The 20740-nt window shown below is 40.5% G+C and overlaps 1 protein-coding gene across 1 annotated transcript in view; it reads left to right on the plus strand.

Moving 5' to 3' along the window:
* Positions 1-15485, plus strand: part of si:dkey-246i14.3 (ephrin-A4) — a 41305-nt gene extending 25820 nt beyond the window's left edge. Inside the window, exons 3-5 of the mRNA XM_034698636.1 lie at positions 2975-3043; positions 10881-10907; positions 13535-15485. Coding sequence (XP_034554527.1) covers positions 2975-3043; positions 10881-10907; positions 13535-13626 — 188 coding nt within the window. The 3' untranslated portion in view covers positions 13627-15485. The remainder of the gene's footprint in view (positions 1-2974; positions 3044-10880; positions 10908-13534) is intronic.
* The last annotated feature ends 5255 nt before the right edge of the window (positions 15486-20740 follow it).

Genomic DNA, 20740 nt, shown 5'->3' on the forward strand with positions numbered 1-20740 from the left:
CAGCACAGGAAGAGGGAGGGAGGAGGGGTGGATGAGAGGAATCTGGTGAAAGAAAAGGCAGAGCAACAAAAGGGATAGATGAGATGAAGGGAGAGAAAGAATCTTTACATAAATTACTGTTGCGGGTCCGAGGGACAATGGAGCATTGTGAGGGCATGAGAGAGTGGTTTTTACACACACGCCAACACACATGTATACATGTACACACACAAACACACACTGGGCTTTTGTGGCTGCTCAGGGCAGTTCAGAGAAAAGCAACAATGGGTGCCCCCCTCTCGGTCAAACCACACTTGGGGCAGAGCGATTGTGTGTGTTTTGTCCACATCAAAGATAAGGCGTAAAGTTGGTCCAAATGTCTGGCTCTGGGGTCTGTGTACTGAAAGGACCTGAGGCACTGGACACAGAATAATGGCATTAGAACAGTACAATCGTATTAGAAACACAAATGGTATTAGTTGGCTCAGCTCATCTCTGTGGCTCTCACAGACTATGACACTGACAGCACAGAGTCCATGAGTCTGTAACCACTGCTGCTCCATGTGTAGATCCCCACAAACAGTAAACACCTCCTCGTCCTCTGAGAGTCAGCTGATCCTAACAGGGGGAAACTTGGGACAGTTATGACAACCCTGAAGAGCTCCCCTTAAAGAAACTCAAATGAACCACTAGAATATGTTCACTCCTTCAACAACATGGAACACAACAGGTGCTTTAACTCAAGAAACCGGTTTAACAACACATATTAGTCATACATGTAAAGAGACCAAGCGGCAACCTCACGTCTAAAAATGTGAGTCCAATGCAGAAGTGCTAAAAACTGCAGTTCATTGAGGATCCGCTTGAGGCTGGCTCCGGAAGTACCGGAAGTCACATACACATGAATTGGAAAAAGCCAATCTTTACAGCTGAAATAAACATGTTTGCAGCCTGGTACAAAAGACGAGTGTAGTCTGGATAACTTATTTCTTGATCGGCTCACACTGTTGGGGGTGAATTTTGTTCTAACGCTGCAATTTCAAAGATATTGAGATTACAAGTCTTCCAATGAGTGACACAGCTGACTGCAGGAACACTGTAGCTGTTGGCTAGGAGGCTCCAACTCTGCCTCTTTACGTCACACTCGCTCGCCAGAAGCAATATGGCTGCCGCCGCCAATTGGCCTCAAACAGCTCTTCAGAAACAGATGGGTGACAACACGGATACTACGTCCATATTTCATACAGTCTATGATAGAGACACAATGAAATAAAAACACAAGGCTGTTAAAGACAACCCAGTTAAAGTTTGAAAAGGACATTAATATCAGCTTTTCTATGCTAGGCATTGAAAATGTTCTGAGTACACAGGTATACCACAATGTCTCAGCTAAAGAGACTATTGAGTCTCAGTAAACCAGTTTTCTTTGTAACAGCTTTTGGACCTGCATGTGCAGCACAACAGCCAAAAAATATACATCAGTAAAAGGCTGCAGTTTAAGACATGTTACAGTTTTAAAAAGAAACACAACAAAAGCCATATAAAATACAACAGCTGAAACAAGCTGCAGGAGGAAAACACACAAAACCAGAAAACAGGAGCTTGGCATTGAGCTTGCACTGCGATGACTGAATATGCAGCTTTTACCTTTATTTTTGGGGGTTGTGTGTTTCAGACTTTGCATCATTTCTCTGTTTGAACATTTCTGTTTTATGTGCTTTTGAATTGACTTCGAATCAGAATTGTGAGCACATACATATCTCCTTAAGAAAATGTTTTGGGGGTTTCTGCTATCCCAGTGTATTTCCTAGTATGTGCAAATGTGGTCTTTATAACTAAAAAAAGATAAATGCTGATGTTTTTAAAAGCACATCTTGTCTCACATTGAAAATGAAGACCTTCAATATGCAAAGATGGTCTTATCTGTCTCATCTATAGACATGGAGTTGAAAAGCTGGACAAAAGGGGATCTCTTACATCCCTTTAAAGCCTATTTCAGCATGTGTTTACTTGGGGTTTCAAGTTGCCACATCATACTTGTGTTAAATTCATAATGGGCCATATTGAGCCAACACTTATATCCATAAAGGGAGAATTTAGGTTGAGTTTCTGAGTTCCAAGCTCAGAAATAAAGCTTTTAAGTTGACCTTGGGTAAAAAGTGAAATGTCAAACTGTAGTAATCATCATGAGCTAATCTTGGGACATTGCATCACGTACCTGTCAGAGTTTCTACCTTTGGAGTGTTTTCTACATTCTGGTGAAATTGCTCCTTCGCTTGTTTGTGTTTATTTATTCCTAAAATCTCCAGATCTGACATGCACCGTAAGATGTTTGCCTTGTTTTTCCTTATGTTTTGTCCTTCTGAGATGAGCCCTCTCAGCCACCATAGATAGCACCTTATCACATCTCCCCCTCTGTTATTCTCAGCTGTATCTTATCAGCTGAAATTAGAGATAGAAAGTGAGACAGACCGTCTGCGATGGCGCACTCAGCTTGTTTGGAGAGTCCCTGTTGAGTAAGCAGCTGTTTGTGAATAATTCTAATATAAAGCCTTTAAACTGCAGTTTCTGGGCAGATTTGTTTTATGAAAGCAATACTGCACTGACAGGTAATTCAGCTGATGTTTGCCTGTTTTCCCTTGTGTGCTGTGATCAGTATTGATATCAGAGCAGTTGCAGACTTTTATGGCTGCACTCTTCATTTTGTGTTCTATTGTTTTTATTTAGCTGTGCAGATAAGTGTGATATATGTCACTCTCTCTGACACAGGGATATGATGTCATTCCTCACTCATATCATGCACTACATGAAGCATTGTGGTGATAGAAGCAGAAAAACAAGGTTTGAGCTGGTCATGAGAATTCTTCAAAAGTACCAAGAGAGTCCTCAAAAAGTAGATTAGATGGAAGATTTCATTCAAATGTCTCTTTTATTTGACATGTTATCATTTTGCAGTTTTTTTAAATATATCTCTGTTTCTTTCTGTTCTTTGCAGCTCTGCCCACAGATGAAGGCCCTCCTCTGCCATGCATGAAGTTGCGTGTCACCGTGTGCTGCGAGCCTAGTGAGTACACTCCTCTTTTCATCTGTTCTTCCTTTCAAGCTCCCCTTTTTTCACACCCAGAGACTCCTCTCTGCCTCTCTCATCTTCACTATCAAGGCAGTGTAGCATGATGTTTAGACTGCTACTCATCCTTACTACTATTCCCTCTGTTTGCTTCTCTTTTTGAACATCTGATACTTTAATCTTCCACTTTCATCAGTGGAACTGGATGCATATTCACCTTTATATTCTTACATTAACTACAGCCTTTACAAAACTGTAAGATCTCCACTCTTCCACTCAGGCTTTAACCCTAACTCACTATTCCTCAGGGCATTAATTTTCCTCTGACAACATGCTCAGATGAGAAGCTTAAATGCCGTTATAATGCTGTAGTGCTGCTGTACTGCAGGGTGTAAACCTTATAAATGACAGCTACCATACGTTAGTTCAAAGCAGTAACCTCCGGTTCTAAAAATACGAGTCCAATGCGGAAGTGCTAAAAACTGCTGTTCATCAAGGATCCACTTGAGGCTGGCTCTGGAAGTACCGGAAACCACAAACACACCAATTCAAAAAAGCTGATCTTTACAGCAGAAATAAACATGTTTATAACCTTGTTCAAAAGACGAGTGTAGTCTGGATAGCTCATTTCTTGATCAGCTCACACTGTGGGGGGGGGGGGGGGGGGGTTCTAATGCGGCAATTTCGAAGATATTGAGATTATGAGTCTTCCAATGAGAGGCACAGCTGACTGCGGTAACACTGTAGCTGTTGGCTAGGAGGCTCAAACTCCGCCTCTTTACCTCACACTGGCTCCACAACAGCAATATGGCTGCCGCCGCCGATTGGCCTCAAAACAGCTCTTCAGAAACAGATGGCTCACGTCACAGATCCTACGTCCATATTTTATACAGTCCATGGTTAGTTCTCAATCTGTAACTCCTGGGCAAATGTGCAACGGACAAAAACAAGGGACACTGTAAATATGGAGGTTAATGTGGGTAAAGTTGGGAGGAAACACCATATACAACAACCATTCAGATACCGTAGGGCAGTGGCTAATGTTAGAAGTCAAGTATTGTGTAGATCAGGCATGTCCAAAGTACGGCCCAGGGGCCAAATGCGGCCCAATTATTTATGGCCCCAAGCCTCTATCTTAACATGTGTTATTTATAGCACTGAAAACCTTCTGAATCATCTCTACATTTGAAGTTTCTTTCAAGCGCACAAACAAAACTAAAGTCTATCCGGAAACGTCTCAAAAAGCTTGATATGGACTACTTTTATAAAGCCAGAGCTCTGGATATTCTGCAAGAATATAATTAGGAGGAAACACAAGAACTCTTAAAGTTGACAGGTTTTTCAAATTAATGTTTTTATCATGATGTGAAAATGTTCTTGATGAACACTTAAAGTTCAGGAGTCACAAAAGAGGACACAAGACAAGATCAAAATTATCAAATTGTACAGAAAAGGCAAAATTTGGTGAATAAAAATTGTTCAGGACGCAGGAAAATAATTATTTTGTTCTTAAAATTGTTGTCTGCAGGTCAGAAAAGTCTTAAAAACAACACGAAAAAGAAGTGTGATGAAATCCAGATTGGGATCCTGCCATAGGAAAATAATCTAAGTCTCAGTAGGAGCCACTGGCCCTGAGGTTTTCTGACAACATAATATGTGGCCCTCTTTGAAAAACATTTAAACACCCCTGGTGTAGATGAAATAGCTAACATTATGTAAGCAAGTAGGCTACATTCAGGGATGTGCACGTGTAGTCAATTAAATTAAATCAAATGCCGTCACACTCACTAGTCAGCACCAGAATGAATAGTCGATTTAATAAGTTATTGATATTTTTATGAATGTAGTCCTGAAATAGTGGATGTGGTATCTAAGATGTAGGCAAGCCAACTGACAGGACCTGCTAGGTAGGCTAGCTGTCACACCTTAAAGGAAGTCAAGAGTTCCAGGAGAGTAACAGCTTCCTCCAAAAAGTACCAGGCAATGAATATGCTACGTTTTGCAGATCCCACAAGTGTCCATTTTCAGTCCTGCAGACTATATGATCCTCTGTTTAGTCATGTTCATTAATTTATACTCTGTTTGGGCCGTTGTCTGACAAGTCAGTTAGTCAGAAATTTAACTTTCTGTTTACACAAAAAACTGTTATTCCAGAGGAGCTACATTAACTTGCTAATAGTTCATAGTAAAAATTATTTAAGCTTCAAATTTTAGCCTCTCAAATTGTGTTATGTAAAACTAAAAAACATTGTTTCAGCTATCAGTAGCTTCCTAGCTAACGATAACGATACATATGCGGCTGGACTCTTACATTCGCTAATGTCTGACTATAGCTAATAGCTAATATGATGCATTGTGTCATCTTGCTGTATAATCAGATCTTCCCTCTTATTTTCAGTTTGTGTTGTCTTTTAGTGGCTGATCAATCTGAAAATGATGAATAGTTAATAAATGTAAGACACCTTAATTCAGTACTAACAGTCTGTTATATATCAGTTGAGCTTCCCATCCTGAGCCTTACATCAGAGGCCACCGTATGAACTTGCTCAACTGGTTTGAGGGTATGTTGAAGCACAAGTCCACATTACAGTACACCCCCCCCACCCCGTCCCCCTTCATTCACTCTCCTCTTTTTTTTAACCTGCTTGTCTCCCTCATTCTCCCACTCTCCCTCTCTCTGTCCCACTGTGAAATTCCCAGCGTTGATCTAATCCAGAGTGCGCCTGGAGTAATGTTAGTCTTCCAGTCCAGTGAGCTGCCCATTCCGGTTGGGAATGTTGCCCAGTCACTGTGGGAATCCCTGTACAGTTGTTGGAGTGTGTGTGTGCTTTTGTGTGTGTATGTTTGGTCATTTCTTAGTCTATGACAGTTTTTTTTCTGTTTCCCTGCACTTTGTGTTCTTGTGTGTTTATGCATGAGTCTATGGGACTTTTTTGGAGGTTGCATTTATACAAATGTGTGTGTATGTGTGTATGTGTGTATGTGTGTCTGTGTGTGTCTGTGTGTGTCTGTGTGTGTCTGTGTGTGTCTGTGTGTGTCTGTGTGAGAGTGAGCCCATGTGCGTGTCTGAGACGTATGTCCCAGTTCCCATCCCAGTGTTATCTACAGGGGTCCTTGTCGTGCCGTCCCAGGCTGGACGAACACACACACGCACACACACAGAAGAGCTGGTCGCGAGGATGTGTGCGAGGACCATTCATTAAATTGCGACATGTTTTCTAACAAACACCTCCCATCATGGCCGCCTTGATTAGATTTATGATGCAAAGTGGAGGGAAAATATTAAAAACCGGAAACAAAAAAAGAGCCTCATCCGTCTCGAATGAATTCCTAAATGCCATCACTGTTCCGGCGCGAGACGGGGACTAATTTGCTGCGTTATTACCACAGTGAAGGCTGATGACTTTTTTTATATGTTAATTATCCTGCTGTCATTAATTAGAAATACCGCAGATAGTTTCTCAGTGAGGAAATGCTAATGTCGTCTTGACCTTCTGACAGAATTCCCCGAACAGCCCACCAGAGCCAGAAATAATCAAAGTATCTGAAATCACCTGGATTACTCCAGACTGTGGACACACGCACACACACTTGACTTATTGTTAAAGCCCATTACTCCACATTAGAAACACTTCCACCTACAAAGATACACGTCCCTCCATCTACTGTCTCCCTTTCTCCTGTTTTTTCTCTCCTTCTCATCCTGTTCTTTAACCAAAACTAATCCTGACTAAATTTGAGGATCTCCCTGCCCTTGTCTTTCACCCCCCCTTTCAGTTTTTCTTTCTTTCTTTTTTAGTCCTCTGTCATTCTTGAAGTGGCACTAATCCTCCCCTTCTCTCTGTCTTCTCAGCTCTCTCCTCCCTTCCTCATTTTTTATGATCTTTCGCTACTGGAGCAAAACTAATCTAGGCGCCATCCACAACACTTCTCATACCCCCCTGCCCGCCCCCCAACTCCTCCACCTTTCCTGTTTTCTCTGTCTCCGTTTTTGCATCTCCATTTTTACAATACATACCCCTCTTCTGTTTCTCTGACCCATCCCTGTCGTGTGCATGCTGTGCAGCGAGCGCTCTGGGATGAGGATACATGAGGCCATAGAGAGAGAAGCGAGGGAATGAGATGGATGAGATGAGAGAGGAGATGAAGGAGAGTTGGAGGGTCTTCCTCTCTCTCTCTCTCTTTGGCTGTCCATTAGTGGCGGTTTACCACAGCTATTGTTGTGTTGCTCCCTGTGGTAACACCTTACATACTCTCTGGTTCCTTCCTGCTCAGGTTGCCTTTTATCTGACAGGTACCATGGCAGCCGGGCAAGAGTGTGTGTGTGTGTGTGTGTGTGTGTGTGTGTGTGTGTGTGTGTGTGTGTGTGTGTGTGTGTGTGTGTGTGTGTGTGTGTGTGTGTGTGTGTGTGTGTGTGTGTGTGTGTGTGTGTGTGTGTGTGGCCCTTGGTCATGGCAGCCTCTCTTGTCCTACGGCTACATCTCCTCTCAAATTCGAACCTTGCATCTCTCGTCCATCACCCCCGTGTGATTAGAGAAGGCCATGTGATTAAAGGGTAGTTCCGTGAGGGGATGCCCTGCTAGAGCTCTCCGAATTAATTACCAGAAAAAAGACACGCTCGCCTTTGTCACACTGGTCTGAAGGACAGAGTGGTGACAGTGTGAGAGAGGGTCCGTCAGGTACGCTGTCATTGCTCCAAGGTGAGCCTCCACTCACCAGTCCCTCTGTCTCCTCTCTAGTGTGTGAAAATGTGTGTTTATCGCCTTAATTTAACCCAAGGCAGGACAGATTCAATGGCGCAGGAAGCTCCTGTGTGTCTCTTTCTCTGATTTTTGCATGTCTCCCTGTCCCAGTTGTAGATTGGAGCACAGTAAAAGAGTATTTTTAGCTCTCTAGGTTTGCTTTCCTGCTTTTGACGGTATGATTTGATGTGTATTTGAACGCTCTGCTGTCGAGACGGTGCCAGGGAGAGAGCTTAGCAGAAAGGTGTTGCATCAGAAAACACGGCTCTGAATTGGCATCAGCAGACGGTTGTCATGTGAAATCTCCGGCACCCCTGCCTGCAGCCCTCTGTGCATCTTTCACCATCCCGCTTCGCCTCTCACTCTGCACTTACCTTTCCCCCCCTTCTTCTTCTTTTTTTTTTTTTTTGGCTACAACTTCTCCTTAAAAACTCCTCCTGTTGTGTTTATCTCTCTTGTTCTCCTTGTCGCTCTGCCTCTCTGCCTTTTCTCTTTTGCAGCCGACCTACTGTGAGAAACCATTACAGACCGGCTTCTCTCTCTCTCTCTAATTGATTCCCTTCCTCTCTCCGTCTCTCTTCCCTCCTTTCTGTCGTTCTCCCGCTGTGAGCAGTCCATTGCATTCATTTCAGTTTGCAGAGCTTCACCATTTTCCCCAAGTTCTCTTTTTTTTCCTGCTATTTTCTTTTTTCTTTTCCTTTTTTTTTTTTTTTTAATTCTTACATCGCTGCTCCCCTTTACCCCCCTCCACCCTCCTCCAAATACCTTTGTACCCTCTGAACTCGAGACACACAAGGACAAAACTCAAAAGCAGGCATACACACACTCCCACAGCGCTTGCCAAATACAACCTCTCTCATATTCCGAACTCGACACTTTTTTAATTTAACTTTCACCGCTTTCGTCAAATTGCGATTTTCGTTTGCTGCTTTTTTTCCTCATTTCGCATTTACGTTGAACTTTTTACGTGCTTCCGCTCAGGTTTGGTTAGCCTTAGCTCCTGCTTGTATAAAATGGCGGCATAAGTAGAGAGGTGGGATGGTGGAACAGTGTAAGTCTCTGCAGTGGGGCGTTCTGCCGACTGGAGACGCACACACACACACACACACACACACACACACACACACACACACACACACACACACACACACACACACTCACTCACACACTCACACATTTAGCCATGCTTGTGCATGTGTGAGTGTACAGTCACACATGCTGCATGTGCCTGACTGCAGTGCAGAGACAGCACTGTGTGGTTTTTCTTTTCCTTTTACAGTCACAACACCATGGACGCCATTTTGTGGCAGAGCATGCAGTGACCGAAATCATGATGCTGATACAAACTGGTGACCTCGCGGTTGCTGGTTTTTGTAGAAATGATGTGATTAAAGGCGGATCAAAACACACGGATCACACACAGGCGGGTTAGCAAGAGGCATTCAACAACAAGGGTGCGTTTTAGTTTCTAAATGTGGCGTGGCGTTTACGGGAACACGGTTGATAAAAGAGTTTATCTTCTACCAAAGTGAACGTTAAACTATTTTTTTATTGGAATTTAAAAAATGTATTACATAAATCTGCTTGTGGCGTCCAAGAGTCAGCTTTAATAACTGACTTTCAGGATCTAAAAAATATATATAAACACTTTTAAAACGCTGATTAATAAAAATTCTGGGTCAGGAAATTGTGCTGAAAATGAGCTGATACCTTGAACTCAACATTTTTAATAAGAAAACTAATTTTCTAATGCACACAGCTTGACGTTAGGTTCTGTTTTGAGTATGTATGTGGTATATTAAGAATAAAGTAAGATTGTTTTTCTGTTTGCTTTGATTTCTCCCTCAAACAATCACCATTACGTCCACATAGACACACAAAAACCCCGCACAACAGCTCAGAGAGAGGCCCGGGCCCAGCGTGCTATTTAATGCTTCGTTAACCCCTCAATGGTCGTTAGTTGTACACATCCTGGGAGTAATTTAGTCTGTCTGTTGGAGCGACATGCTGCTGCACAGGACCTGTAGGTACACGGCGGATATTACAGGCAAACACTGTGTTTCCACACTAAGCCTTCATTTAATAAATCCTTTCTCCCACCGCTGTGTGACTCTGCAACAGATGAGCTCCGAGTGTCCCATTTCCTCTCCCGTAATCTCAGTCAATCGCTGCGGGATGCGGATAGGTGGTAGTTTTCCCGGAGACATCAATACACACTTTGTCTTAGCGTGTGTGTGCATGCTTGTGTGTGTAAGAGAGAGTCTGCAGGGTTGTGGTGTCAGGGGTAGGTTCAAGGCCGTAAGTCGATTTAATAACAGGTACAATTGCACTGCCTCATCCCTGTTGCCTTTTTCCGCCTGGGCTATAACCGTTTCCGCTCTTTAGTCTCGCTACCTGAATTTTTTTTTGTCCTTTCACCCCCTCTCCCAGCCCTCCCTTATCCCTCCATCCTACCATCCCTCCATCCTTCCCTCCATTATTTCCTTTTAGTCCGCCCCCTGCTGAGAAAGTGACGCCCAGACACAAACACCCCCCTATCCCGTCCCCTCTTTCTCTCTCCCTCCCTGTTTCTCTCTGTCTGACCTTGTTTCAATCTTTCCAACCTTCTTTTTCTTTCCGCCCAACTTTCTCACTCGAGTCTCCGCTGTCTTCCCTTTCATCCTCTGTCCACTTCTTGGTTTCGCTCTGTCGTTTTGAATTTTCTCCTGTGTTTTTTTTCCTTTCCCCTCGTCCTTTTCATTTCCTGTACCCCCTCTGTATAATCTGGATCATTCTTACTCCTCCTAATTTCCATAACACTATCTTTTCCTGTTGCCGTGCTACTCAAGCTCTTTTTTTATCCGACCTTTAAGAGAATTTGCATAGGGGACATATTTAGGGTTGCACAGCCAGTCAGTCCTCATTTTTCATGGCGTTAGGCTTTGAGTAATGGTAAATACCTCCCCCTGGTCATTTGTCTGTTTCTGGCTTCTTTTGTTCCACAGAGCAGCAGCTTTATGAGAAAGTTAAGCATGCAGAAATGACTAATCAGCAACTTGTTTCTTTGCCTCAACTTTATCTAAGTCTTCTCTCTTTTCTCTCTTCTGTTGCAGCATCAGAGGGCTCCAAACAAATACAAGGTGAGATCAAACATTTCCAACTCAAGTTTATTCTGAGAAGACATTTTGCTTTAAATACATTAAAGAGTATATGAAACATCTCCAGTTTTTGTCTGCGTGATACAAGTTCAAGTCGAAAGGCAGCTCATTTTAATGAGATGTGGCCTTTGATGCAAGAAGTGAGACTGAAAACATGAAAACTTAATTGACTTAGTTGCTTTTATTTTTCTCCTTCTTGTTTATCTCATGTCACTGGGAACACTGTGTGTGATCCCTAGCTGTAATTTCATTTTAACAAAGATAACGTGTTTTTTTTCTCATATTTCTGTATGTGGACAAAGGACACTATCCATCCCTGCTCATGGGCAGAGGTGTCAAAAGTATTCACATTCATTACTCAAGTAGAAGTATAGATACTAGGGTTTGAAAAGACTTCTGTAGAAGTTGAAGTATCAACTCAAGCTTTTTACTCAAGTAAAAGTGTAAAAGTACTGGTTTCAAAACTACTTAAAGTATAAAAGTAAAAGTAATGTAAGGGAAAAAATGACATTAAGGACAAAAGCTTAGGCTGTGCCACAGGGGCCTATAGTGCACTACCCCAGCTCCCTAAAAAACATGTTTCTAAAGGCCATAATGACTATAATGTTATATTAATATTAATGTTGAAACATTTTGGTTGCTGCATTTATGCCCATTGAAAATGAACGCATTTTCATACAATGCAAATACATTAAAGAACCATATATGTACTACTGAGCATTAACGTGTTTCATGGAGCGGAAGATATGATGACTAGTTGCCTATAAGTATTGTAATGGTGCAAAAAGTCAAACTTCACAGGCATGTTATCAAAAGCCTTTATTGGAATGTCAATGTACATAAATGTGTTTTTTTTTTAACGACGACAAACCAAAATAAAAACAACTATTTTTAAAATGTAAGGAGTAGAAAGTACAGATAATTACATGAAAATGTAAGGAGTAGAGGTAAAAAGTCGGCTGAAAAATAATTACTCCAGTAAAGTATAGATTATAGATACCCAAAATTTCTACTTAAGTAAGGTAACGAAGTATTTGTACATTGTTAGTTGATGCCTCTGCTCGTGGGACCTATACACAGACACTGTAAGGGTGCCAAACTCAGACATGTGCCTGCACTGTGTTACAATAAAGAGAATTAAAACAAGAAACCTTGAAAAAGAGAAACAAGAACAAGAAACAATGAAAGACCTTTTTGATGAGTCAGCGAGAACTGTCTGAAATTAATGATTCTGTTCATTGCTAGAAGTATGATGTCACCCAAATGTTACAACTACACATCTTCTAGAAGGAAAATTTCAAAATACAAAAATATTTGGAAACGTTTTTACAAGATGTTGAATCCTGACTGCAGGAATTAACCCTCATCTGCCATGCCTGGCTTGTAATCTGTCCTAATCTCCAGATTGCATTAAAGGGTTAACAAGTTAAGAGCTAAACCCAAAAGTCAGAGACCTGTGACCTTTCACAAATGTTCATTCTTATTTGAACCAAGCAAATAAATTAGAATTCATACAGCCCCAAATCACAACAAAAGTTATCTCATGATAGGGATGAGAATCAAAACCACATTCTATTAAGGAAAATCAAATATTCAAAACATTTGAGCTTATCAGTTCTGCTATCAAGTCCTGCGAGTCCTCTGATGTAACGTTATATCTCAAATCATCTCATTCAAATCAAATATGCACCGACTGTCCAGTAAAGTGTGTGAATAACATGTCAGCCAATAGATATTAAATCACACAAAGAATCATTCTGGTGGTCGGCTACTTACAAAGATGGCTGAATGTATGAAGAAGTCTAATGTTTGGCTACATTTTACCAAAAGAAAGGATTCACAGGAAGTAAAATGCAATTTATGCTGCAAAATAATTTCTTGAAAGGGATAACCAGAACGTCCACGGCCATGCACGTCAGCATCAAGCAGCAAATGAAGCCAAAATGCATCACTTTCACTGGGTCTCATTGTTTAAACTCTTACAAATCTAACTGCTGCTTCCACAGGACAATCATCCACCTCCTTCACTCAAAAGGGAGCCCAAACTTTGTAGCAAGTGAAGTGATTTAAAAATAGTAATCAAATAATGAATGTCGAAATCAGCAGGATAAAAGCCAAGTGGCTGACCAAACGAGATAATGTTACAATTTTAAATTACTTTCAGGCAAAGCTAAATGAAACTTAATCAATTAAAGCAATCCCTATTCTGTAAAAAAGAACATGTTGTCATCTCGTCTTTCCACTAAATAACTGTTAAAGTATGGATAGTTGAATCAACAAAGACTTGGATCATTGAGGAGGTTTGATAACTGAATCAGTCCCTATCCCTGCTAATAATGAGAAATAGAGACTCAATCTCAACCGCTGTGAGAAATCATCCAGCAAAAGTGACCAAAAAAAATGTCTCTTTAACAGGCAGAGAGCTTAAGTAGAACCAGACTCTGCAGCAGTGTCATGTACTTTGGAGTTCAAGATGCTCAGCCCAAACTGTGAAAATCTAACAAATGGTTCAGATCAAAAATCACAACAGTGTCTGCAAAGTTCTGCCATAAAATCTATTTTTATACCAGCTTTTCATTCATTAAGTCTCCTTTCTCTCTCTCTTTTAGAAACTGCACCTTCAAATACTGCTCGCTCACTGAGGACAGCTTCACCTCCTCTCCTCCTCCTCCTCCTCATCTTCCTCCGGCTGATCACCTGACCTCCAGGACCATCCTCATCACCACTGACCTCAACCCCCGTCCTCTGATGGACCAGGAGTACACAATGCAATCTATGCTCAGACAGTGAATGACACAATGCAATCTATGCGAAGCTTTTGCTAAAGACAGATATCATCATCATCTTCTTCTTCTTCTTCTTCTTCTTTATCGTCCTCATCTTCACCCCGTGGCTGTTTACCAGTGAAATTAAAGGAAGAATCAGGTGTGTTTTTATGCCAGAGCGGGACCACAGTGACTCAGGGACTGTCATGTTGAATCACGGTGATTCACCATTTCTTGTTATTTTGCTCTCTCCCAAATGTTGTCTAAGTAGGAGAGCAGAATATTAGGCATGAGCTTGAGCAAGTTATAAGACTCCCATCTAAGTCTGATGCCAGAAGAACACAACAAAGAGCTACTGGGACAAAGTTTCCTTCTATTTCACCTTTTTGTTTTTTCTTACATTTAATGTGTGTGTTGTTGTTGTTGTTTTTTTACCTTTTTGAGAACCCCTCTAGTTAAAAAGTGACCAAATGATCACACACTGCTGTACTGTATGGCTCAACTTTGAGATCATACTCTTTCTTTTCTTTTTGATGGTCACACAGAAGTTTCTGAAACATTTTGCCTGATTTGGATCTCATTAAAATAAAAAGGTTCAACTTCTGTAACTGAAAATATTTTGATGTTTTGGTAGGAAATTTGGAATATTCCAGACAGGTCAGGCAGGGCTGCTGCGCCCCCTACTGGGACTGAACTGGTTTAACTGGAGTTGAACTGGTCTGGAAACTGGACACTAAGATTCTGGCGCTGCGTGGTAATAACAAGACCTTTGGCTGAGTTTGCCCTCTCTGATTGGACTCCCTGTTGTTCTGCCTCCCCTCTCTCCTCTCTCCGCTTCAGACTAAAGCACAGAACAGCGGGGGCTGATGGGTAAACGTAGAGCAGGGGCTCGTCTGGCTCCACTGAACACAGTGCGGACCTCTGAGGAGGCTGATTAATGGAAGCTCATGTTGAAAACCAGATGTGTAGATATGCACACAAGCTTTTTTCTATTATTTGTGATGTTGTTATTATTTGTGTAGTTTTTTTATAAAGTGATCCTTACTTTTCCGCTTTACTTAGTTAATATATTCTGCAAAATTATATATATTAACTGTAATTCAATATTGTAGATAGAAATGATCCCTGATGTTTAAGTGAAAAAATGCGTAAAAACATTGTTTTTTATTCTGGATTTATGTGTGTTTTTGTTACATTTTCTACATGCTCTGCTGCAGTGTAGTTTCTAAAAATTAAATGATTTAATTATGGAATGAATTTAAATTATCAGATTATTTTTTTTGAAGAAATCACCCTTAGTTAAATTAAAAATAAATAAAAATGAGTAAGCTACTCATTTATATTCCTGATTTTTTAAATTAAAAAATGGAGAAAGTTTGTATTTCCCCTTGAATTATTTTTTTGAATTATCTAATTGTTTCCCAAATAATTATAATGAAAATCGAAAGCTTAATTGCACAGATTTACTGTCTTAAAAAAAACTACATTGTTAGCACTTAATATATTTCTCTTTAAATATTTGTCGCTGTAAAACACACCGGTCATACTGTTGTTTTTTTAATTGTTGTTTACTTAATGTGTGTTAACACGATGTTTAAAAATCTGTTGAATATTAGTGATGTAGAATTAACAATCATGTACTACTAGACATTTGTTTTTGATTTCTTTATCTGTGTGTGTTCTGCTTTCACATTTTAGTGAAGAATGTCGCTTCTTCTGTGAAGAGCCAACTGCAATCTGAGCCTTTTTTTTTCCACGGCGATGAACAAAATAAATATGATTGCATTCAAACGCATCCAGTCGATGATCATTTAACTTTTTACAGCGCCGATATTTTTCTGTAACTGCAGGTCTCACTGACAACATACGTACACACACACACATGCAGTGTAATACACAAGAGCACGGAGATAAGGAGGCTTGAGGGACTTGAAATGACCTTGTGGTGTAAGGGGCCAGCGTAATGTGAGTAACCAGCTGGAATATTGAGCTGAGTTTTTATCTATGGCCCTGATAACACTCCGATACCCAATAGACTCCCTCTGCAGTATAAATAGACCCTGAAGCATTATTGCCGATACATCGACCCTACAGTGGGAACTGTGTTTATTTTGAGTAAACACAGAGCAAGAGGAGATGTTTGTATTTTACATATAGAAGTGTACATCCAAATAAAGCTGTAAATGCATTTCCATTTATGTTAGCCTGTGATGTAGAGCTTCTTGTGAAGCCAGGGAGGCAATTTCCTGGATAATGGGGCTAATGCTGCTATTTCATGGTTTATGATCCTTTCTGATGACATGTTTGTCACTGTGGAGGCATGTTATGAACTGCCTTTGGTTCTGACCTTCATGTAGGAATATCTAAGCCTGTGTTTTCATTCTGTGGCTATTGTGAGTGATGAAGTAAGCATAGTGAAATCAGCGGAAAGTGGGGATACTTTTAGCCCGCTGTAAAAAAGCAGAGGCAGTAAAGCAAGCCTGTGTCTGTGTTGTTTACTGCAGTGAACCAAAGCTTTTCTGTAATCGAGTGATAGCAAGCTTTTTGATATGTTTTATGTTGAAATTCCAGACAGGACATGCTGGAACAGATATTTTCTAAAGTCTTTTGTAGTTGACATTGATGATGTTTTGAACAGGTCTTCTGTGCGTTAGTGCACGACAGCTGGAACTGATCTTGCCTTCCAAAATAAACTTCATAATTATGGACGGATGTTGCAGTATATCTTATAAATTTAGAGGATCATAAAAATCCCACGTCAAAGCCTCCTCTGTGGCTTTCTGGGACAACTGAGATCATAAACAATTCCAAGGACGACAAATTTAGTTTTTAACTATCTGTCTTAGAATAAAAATCCTCATTATTGCATATCCATATTACACCACTGACACTGTAATTACACTGTATTACATTTCGACACAGCCGCTTCTGTTGCCGCAAGTTGGGCTATTTTTTATTGGACCCTAGCTGAGGCTTGGATTGCTGGTGTTGATTACATCTCTCAGGCTATTAATAGAAGCAAATAACGCTTAATCATATTATTTTATTTGTATAACTAAAAGTGAATATATTTAAAGGGCAACATTAAAAGTCACTATGTCCACCTTTCAAGGGCTCTGACAGAAATACTGAGTCATTTTAAAAGAAGTTTAAGGAAGCATTTTTAGCTTCATGTTTTCAAACTGTAGCCAGTCAGGAAAGTAGCACAGTAGATGCTTGACACAAGTATTTTTTTTCCATCAAAAGTTTCTCAGCATGTAATCAACACCTTGACCAGAAGCTACATCATTGTTAGTTCATCTTTTCTTTCAGGACTGAGGTGAACCAAGGTGAGACGAGAGGACTGACCACACTACAACAGAAAGTGTCCTCCTGAAAATGACAGCACCAATGTGAAGGGGTCCTTGAAAAAAAAAATCAGTTTCAACATTTTATTTGCTTTGCTTTTCTTTCCAGTGAAAAACAGCTGAAATTCAACATTTAAGAAGCAGATGCTCTTTGCACAGAAAAGGGGGTTTTGTGTTGCTGCCACGGGTTTTTCAGCAGAACAGAGAGTTATATGTATATTCATGTTAACATTAAAGCAATAACACACGAGAGGGAGTGCCGTTAAACTGATCATCAGCACGGCAGAGGCAATATTTAGTGCAACAGCACAACCATATATGAGGTACATTGCTTTTATACAATACTAGAAAACAGTATTATCATATTTATTTGTATTCATCATTATTTGACATTTTCTCATTTATATGTAAGTTTACATTATCCAACAAATGAAACACCAAAGAGTTTGTTGGAAGTTGTTTTGGTGGCATGTGTGAGTCTGAGGTAGCAGCTGACCAATCAAAACACTTTGCTTCACTGTTATTTAAGTAACATAACATAAGCCTATGAGAACACCAGAGGAGGAGTGATACATATACTGTAGTTGGAAGTCCCAGTGCTGTTATACTTTGTATCAGCACTCATGGAGAACCTCTAGTCCAGGGGTATCAAACATACGGCCTGCGTGCAAAAACCGGCCTGCCAGAGGTTCCAATCCGGCCCGCGGGATGACTTCGCAAAGTGAAAAATTAGTACTGCTATTACAAATTTGTCCTCTGGGGAGCGCATACAATCAAATGGCTGACGGAGCACAGCTGATGGGCGCTCCAGGACTTTTTTCTATGAGGGGGAAAAATAATATTACACTGAAGTTTACGCATATGTAGAAGCGATGGATCCACTATTTCCAAAGGGGCCTCATATCGTGCATGTGCTTACCATACAAGTGGGTGTGTCATAGTTGCGCTTCTTCACTACTGACACTAGCACTACTGTGTCAGGTGACTGGGAAACCTGTGTGCTTGGTGTGTTCGCAGCAGGTTTCAGTACCTAAAGAATATCATATTTGGCCCCACTATGAGACACATCATGGTGAAAAATATAAAAGCTGTTTTTGTAGAAAGATAGTTCATTAAATGTGAACACTTTCAGAATGTACTTGTACTTTTTTCCGCTAAAACAAAAGGTACAAATTTAGAGTTGTGGTTATTTATAGGTTATGTTATGATTTTACTGGTCCAGCCCACTTCCGACCAATTCGGACTGTATGTGGCCCCTGAACTGAAAGGAGTTTGACACCCCTGCTCTAGTCCAATCAGAACAAACTTTAGGTGCAATCACTCTTCAAAGTTACATTTCATCTGTGTGTGCAGTGCTACAAACTCCTTCAAAATAAGAGCCATTATCAATCCCAAGATAAAAGACTCGTCTTTAAGTCTTCTCCAATCAGCAGAAAGTCACTTGACATCTCTTGCACATATTGCGTCTACTTTTTCACCACTTTATAATCCGATACAATATACACTGTATTTCCCAGATTGAATATTTTGACCCCTCATGTGGAGAGTGAAAATCTGACTTAAGATGCTAAAGCTGTGAAGTGGGTTATAACAAGCAGACCTTCTACTTAAACGCCTTTGGATTCTTCAGAACAAGAAGAAGATCCTCTTTATTTATTCTGGGATGTTTCACTTCACTTCTCCTATCCAGAGAGCTGTATATTCAATGTCCCTCACAGCTGGTCAGTAGTTAAATCTCACTTTAGCTCACTTTTGTGCAGACGTAGAACAGCAGCAGATGTTCCGTTACAGAAAACATTTCCTTGTTTAGCAGAGAATCAGATCCTGAAAACAGAAAGCATTGAAGCATCACAGAAGTAAATATCAATTTATGAAGAAAGCATGATAATTAGTACAGCTACTTAAAATATTTGCCCGTAATGGTGAAAAAAAAGAGAGCCAAAACTCAAAGAAATCACATATTTTGAATAATTCATCAAATCGAAGATTTAAAATGTCACCAAGCGAGGAAGTAATTCTAAATGGATGAGTCTATTTGAAATAACACATTTGCATCTAGACATTCATTACTGAAGATGTCGCATCACAACAACCCCAGCTTTGGAGCAATCTGTTCCTCTTTAAAACACTATTTGTGTTTTCTTGTGTTGTAATTTGCTGCTTCATTTACAATGAGAGTCCTGCTAGAGGCATAAAAACACATGGTCTCCAAGCAGGTTCCATATTCTGCTTAATGTCTGTTTGTGTGTGAGATGTTTGGCTGTGAAAGCCTCAGGATTATCATTGAATTATGTTTTTGTAGCCTTGATGAATGGCTGTGCTATTTAATTTCTATGTGGTGAATTCTTATTTTTCTCTTCAGGTGTGAAAAGAGTTGGTTTGCTTTAAATAGAGTCTCTACATCTGCTTGTTGTACACTTAATCACACAGTGCCAATAAGAGGGTTATTATTTCAGCTGTATATTCACACCATCAGTCCGTTACAAAAGCAATGGAAACAGATCAGACTGTAGCAAAAGAGAAGGACACACATCAGGGGTTTTGGTCTCAAACTCAAGCAAGAAGAAGTGTCAATATTTTATACAAAAATCCAACCCAAGGATTCTGTAAAATATGACAGCTAACTTTAAATCCAGAAAAGTAAGATGAGTAAGATGTCAAATGAGAGAAGGAAACATAAATACAACTTCCATGCCTGATTTGGGATATTTTGCATTGATTCACACTGAAAATTGTCCTTGGAAGTAGCATACATGCTTGAAATCCAGTCCTAATCTTTTAAAATGGGAACCATTTCTCATTGGTCAAGCTTTTATGGAGTCAAACATCTCTCATCTCTCTAACAGCCTGCGCTATGTTTAACTTATGGCTGTTGAGTGCAAATGAACTCCAGTTGAGTCAAGCTAAGCTGATTTTTTTTTCTCATTTTGAAGCTTCACAGACCCCCAGCCTCCTTTGTATTAAAGCAAACCCCGCCTGTGTGAAAGACTTATTTTTGAATGCATCCCATGTGTTGGACTACAAGCGGGGGGTCCTGGTTGTGTGTACTGGACTGCGAGCTGTGACAAACTCAGGATTATGAGGCTGTCTTTTTATTTGAACACACCAGAACCAGACATAGACGAGTAAAAAGTCAGTCACACTTCACATGACAGCAAGTAAAGAAGCCTCCCTTCCTCATCCTGCCTCCTTTCCTTCCTTTTTCTCTTTCTCATACTTTCATCCACTTTTAATGTGTGACACTTTGATACTGAACATCCTATTTCTTGTGCTCTGGTCGATTGGCTTTACACGCAGATGGGATCATTTGCATAAACTCAAAGGTCTCCCCCTTCTCTCCTGATGCTTTCTGACAACGCAGTGTCTATTCATCGTCTGTGTTAAGTATCTCTCACAGGACTGTGCCTGAATTGCTGTCTCATGCTGCTTCAAGTCTCGTTTTACACTGCAGGAACTACTGAGGAATTGGATTAGGAACATATTCCTTTAGAAGAAAAGCATCACAGTCTGAAACGGATAGTTCAGTCTGATATCAAAGCTCGTCACATGTTTTTTCTTTCTTTCTACAAAGTCACACCGAGAGAGTAACAGTGATCTTAAGTCATGCTGAGTCCATTCCACACACACTCATACACACACACACATGGTGTTCTGTAAAACCTCTAAGTCCCACCTGGGAGGTTGGAGGCGAAACAGTGGAGTG

The sequence above is a fragment of the Notolabrus celidotus genome, chromosome 12 (assembly GCF_009762535.1).
Source record: "Notolabrus celidotus isolate fNotCel1 chromosome 12, fNotCel1.pri, whole genome shotgun sequence".
NCBI lineage: Eukaryota > Metazoa > Chordata > Actinopteri > Labriformes > Labridae > Notolabrus > Notolabrus celidotus.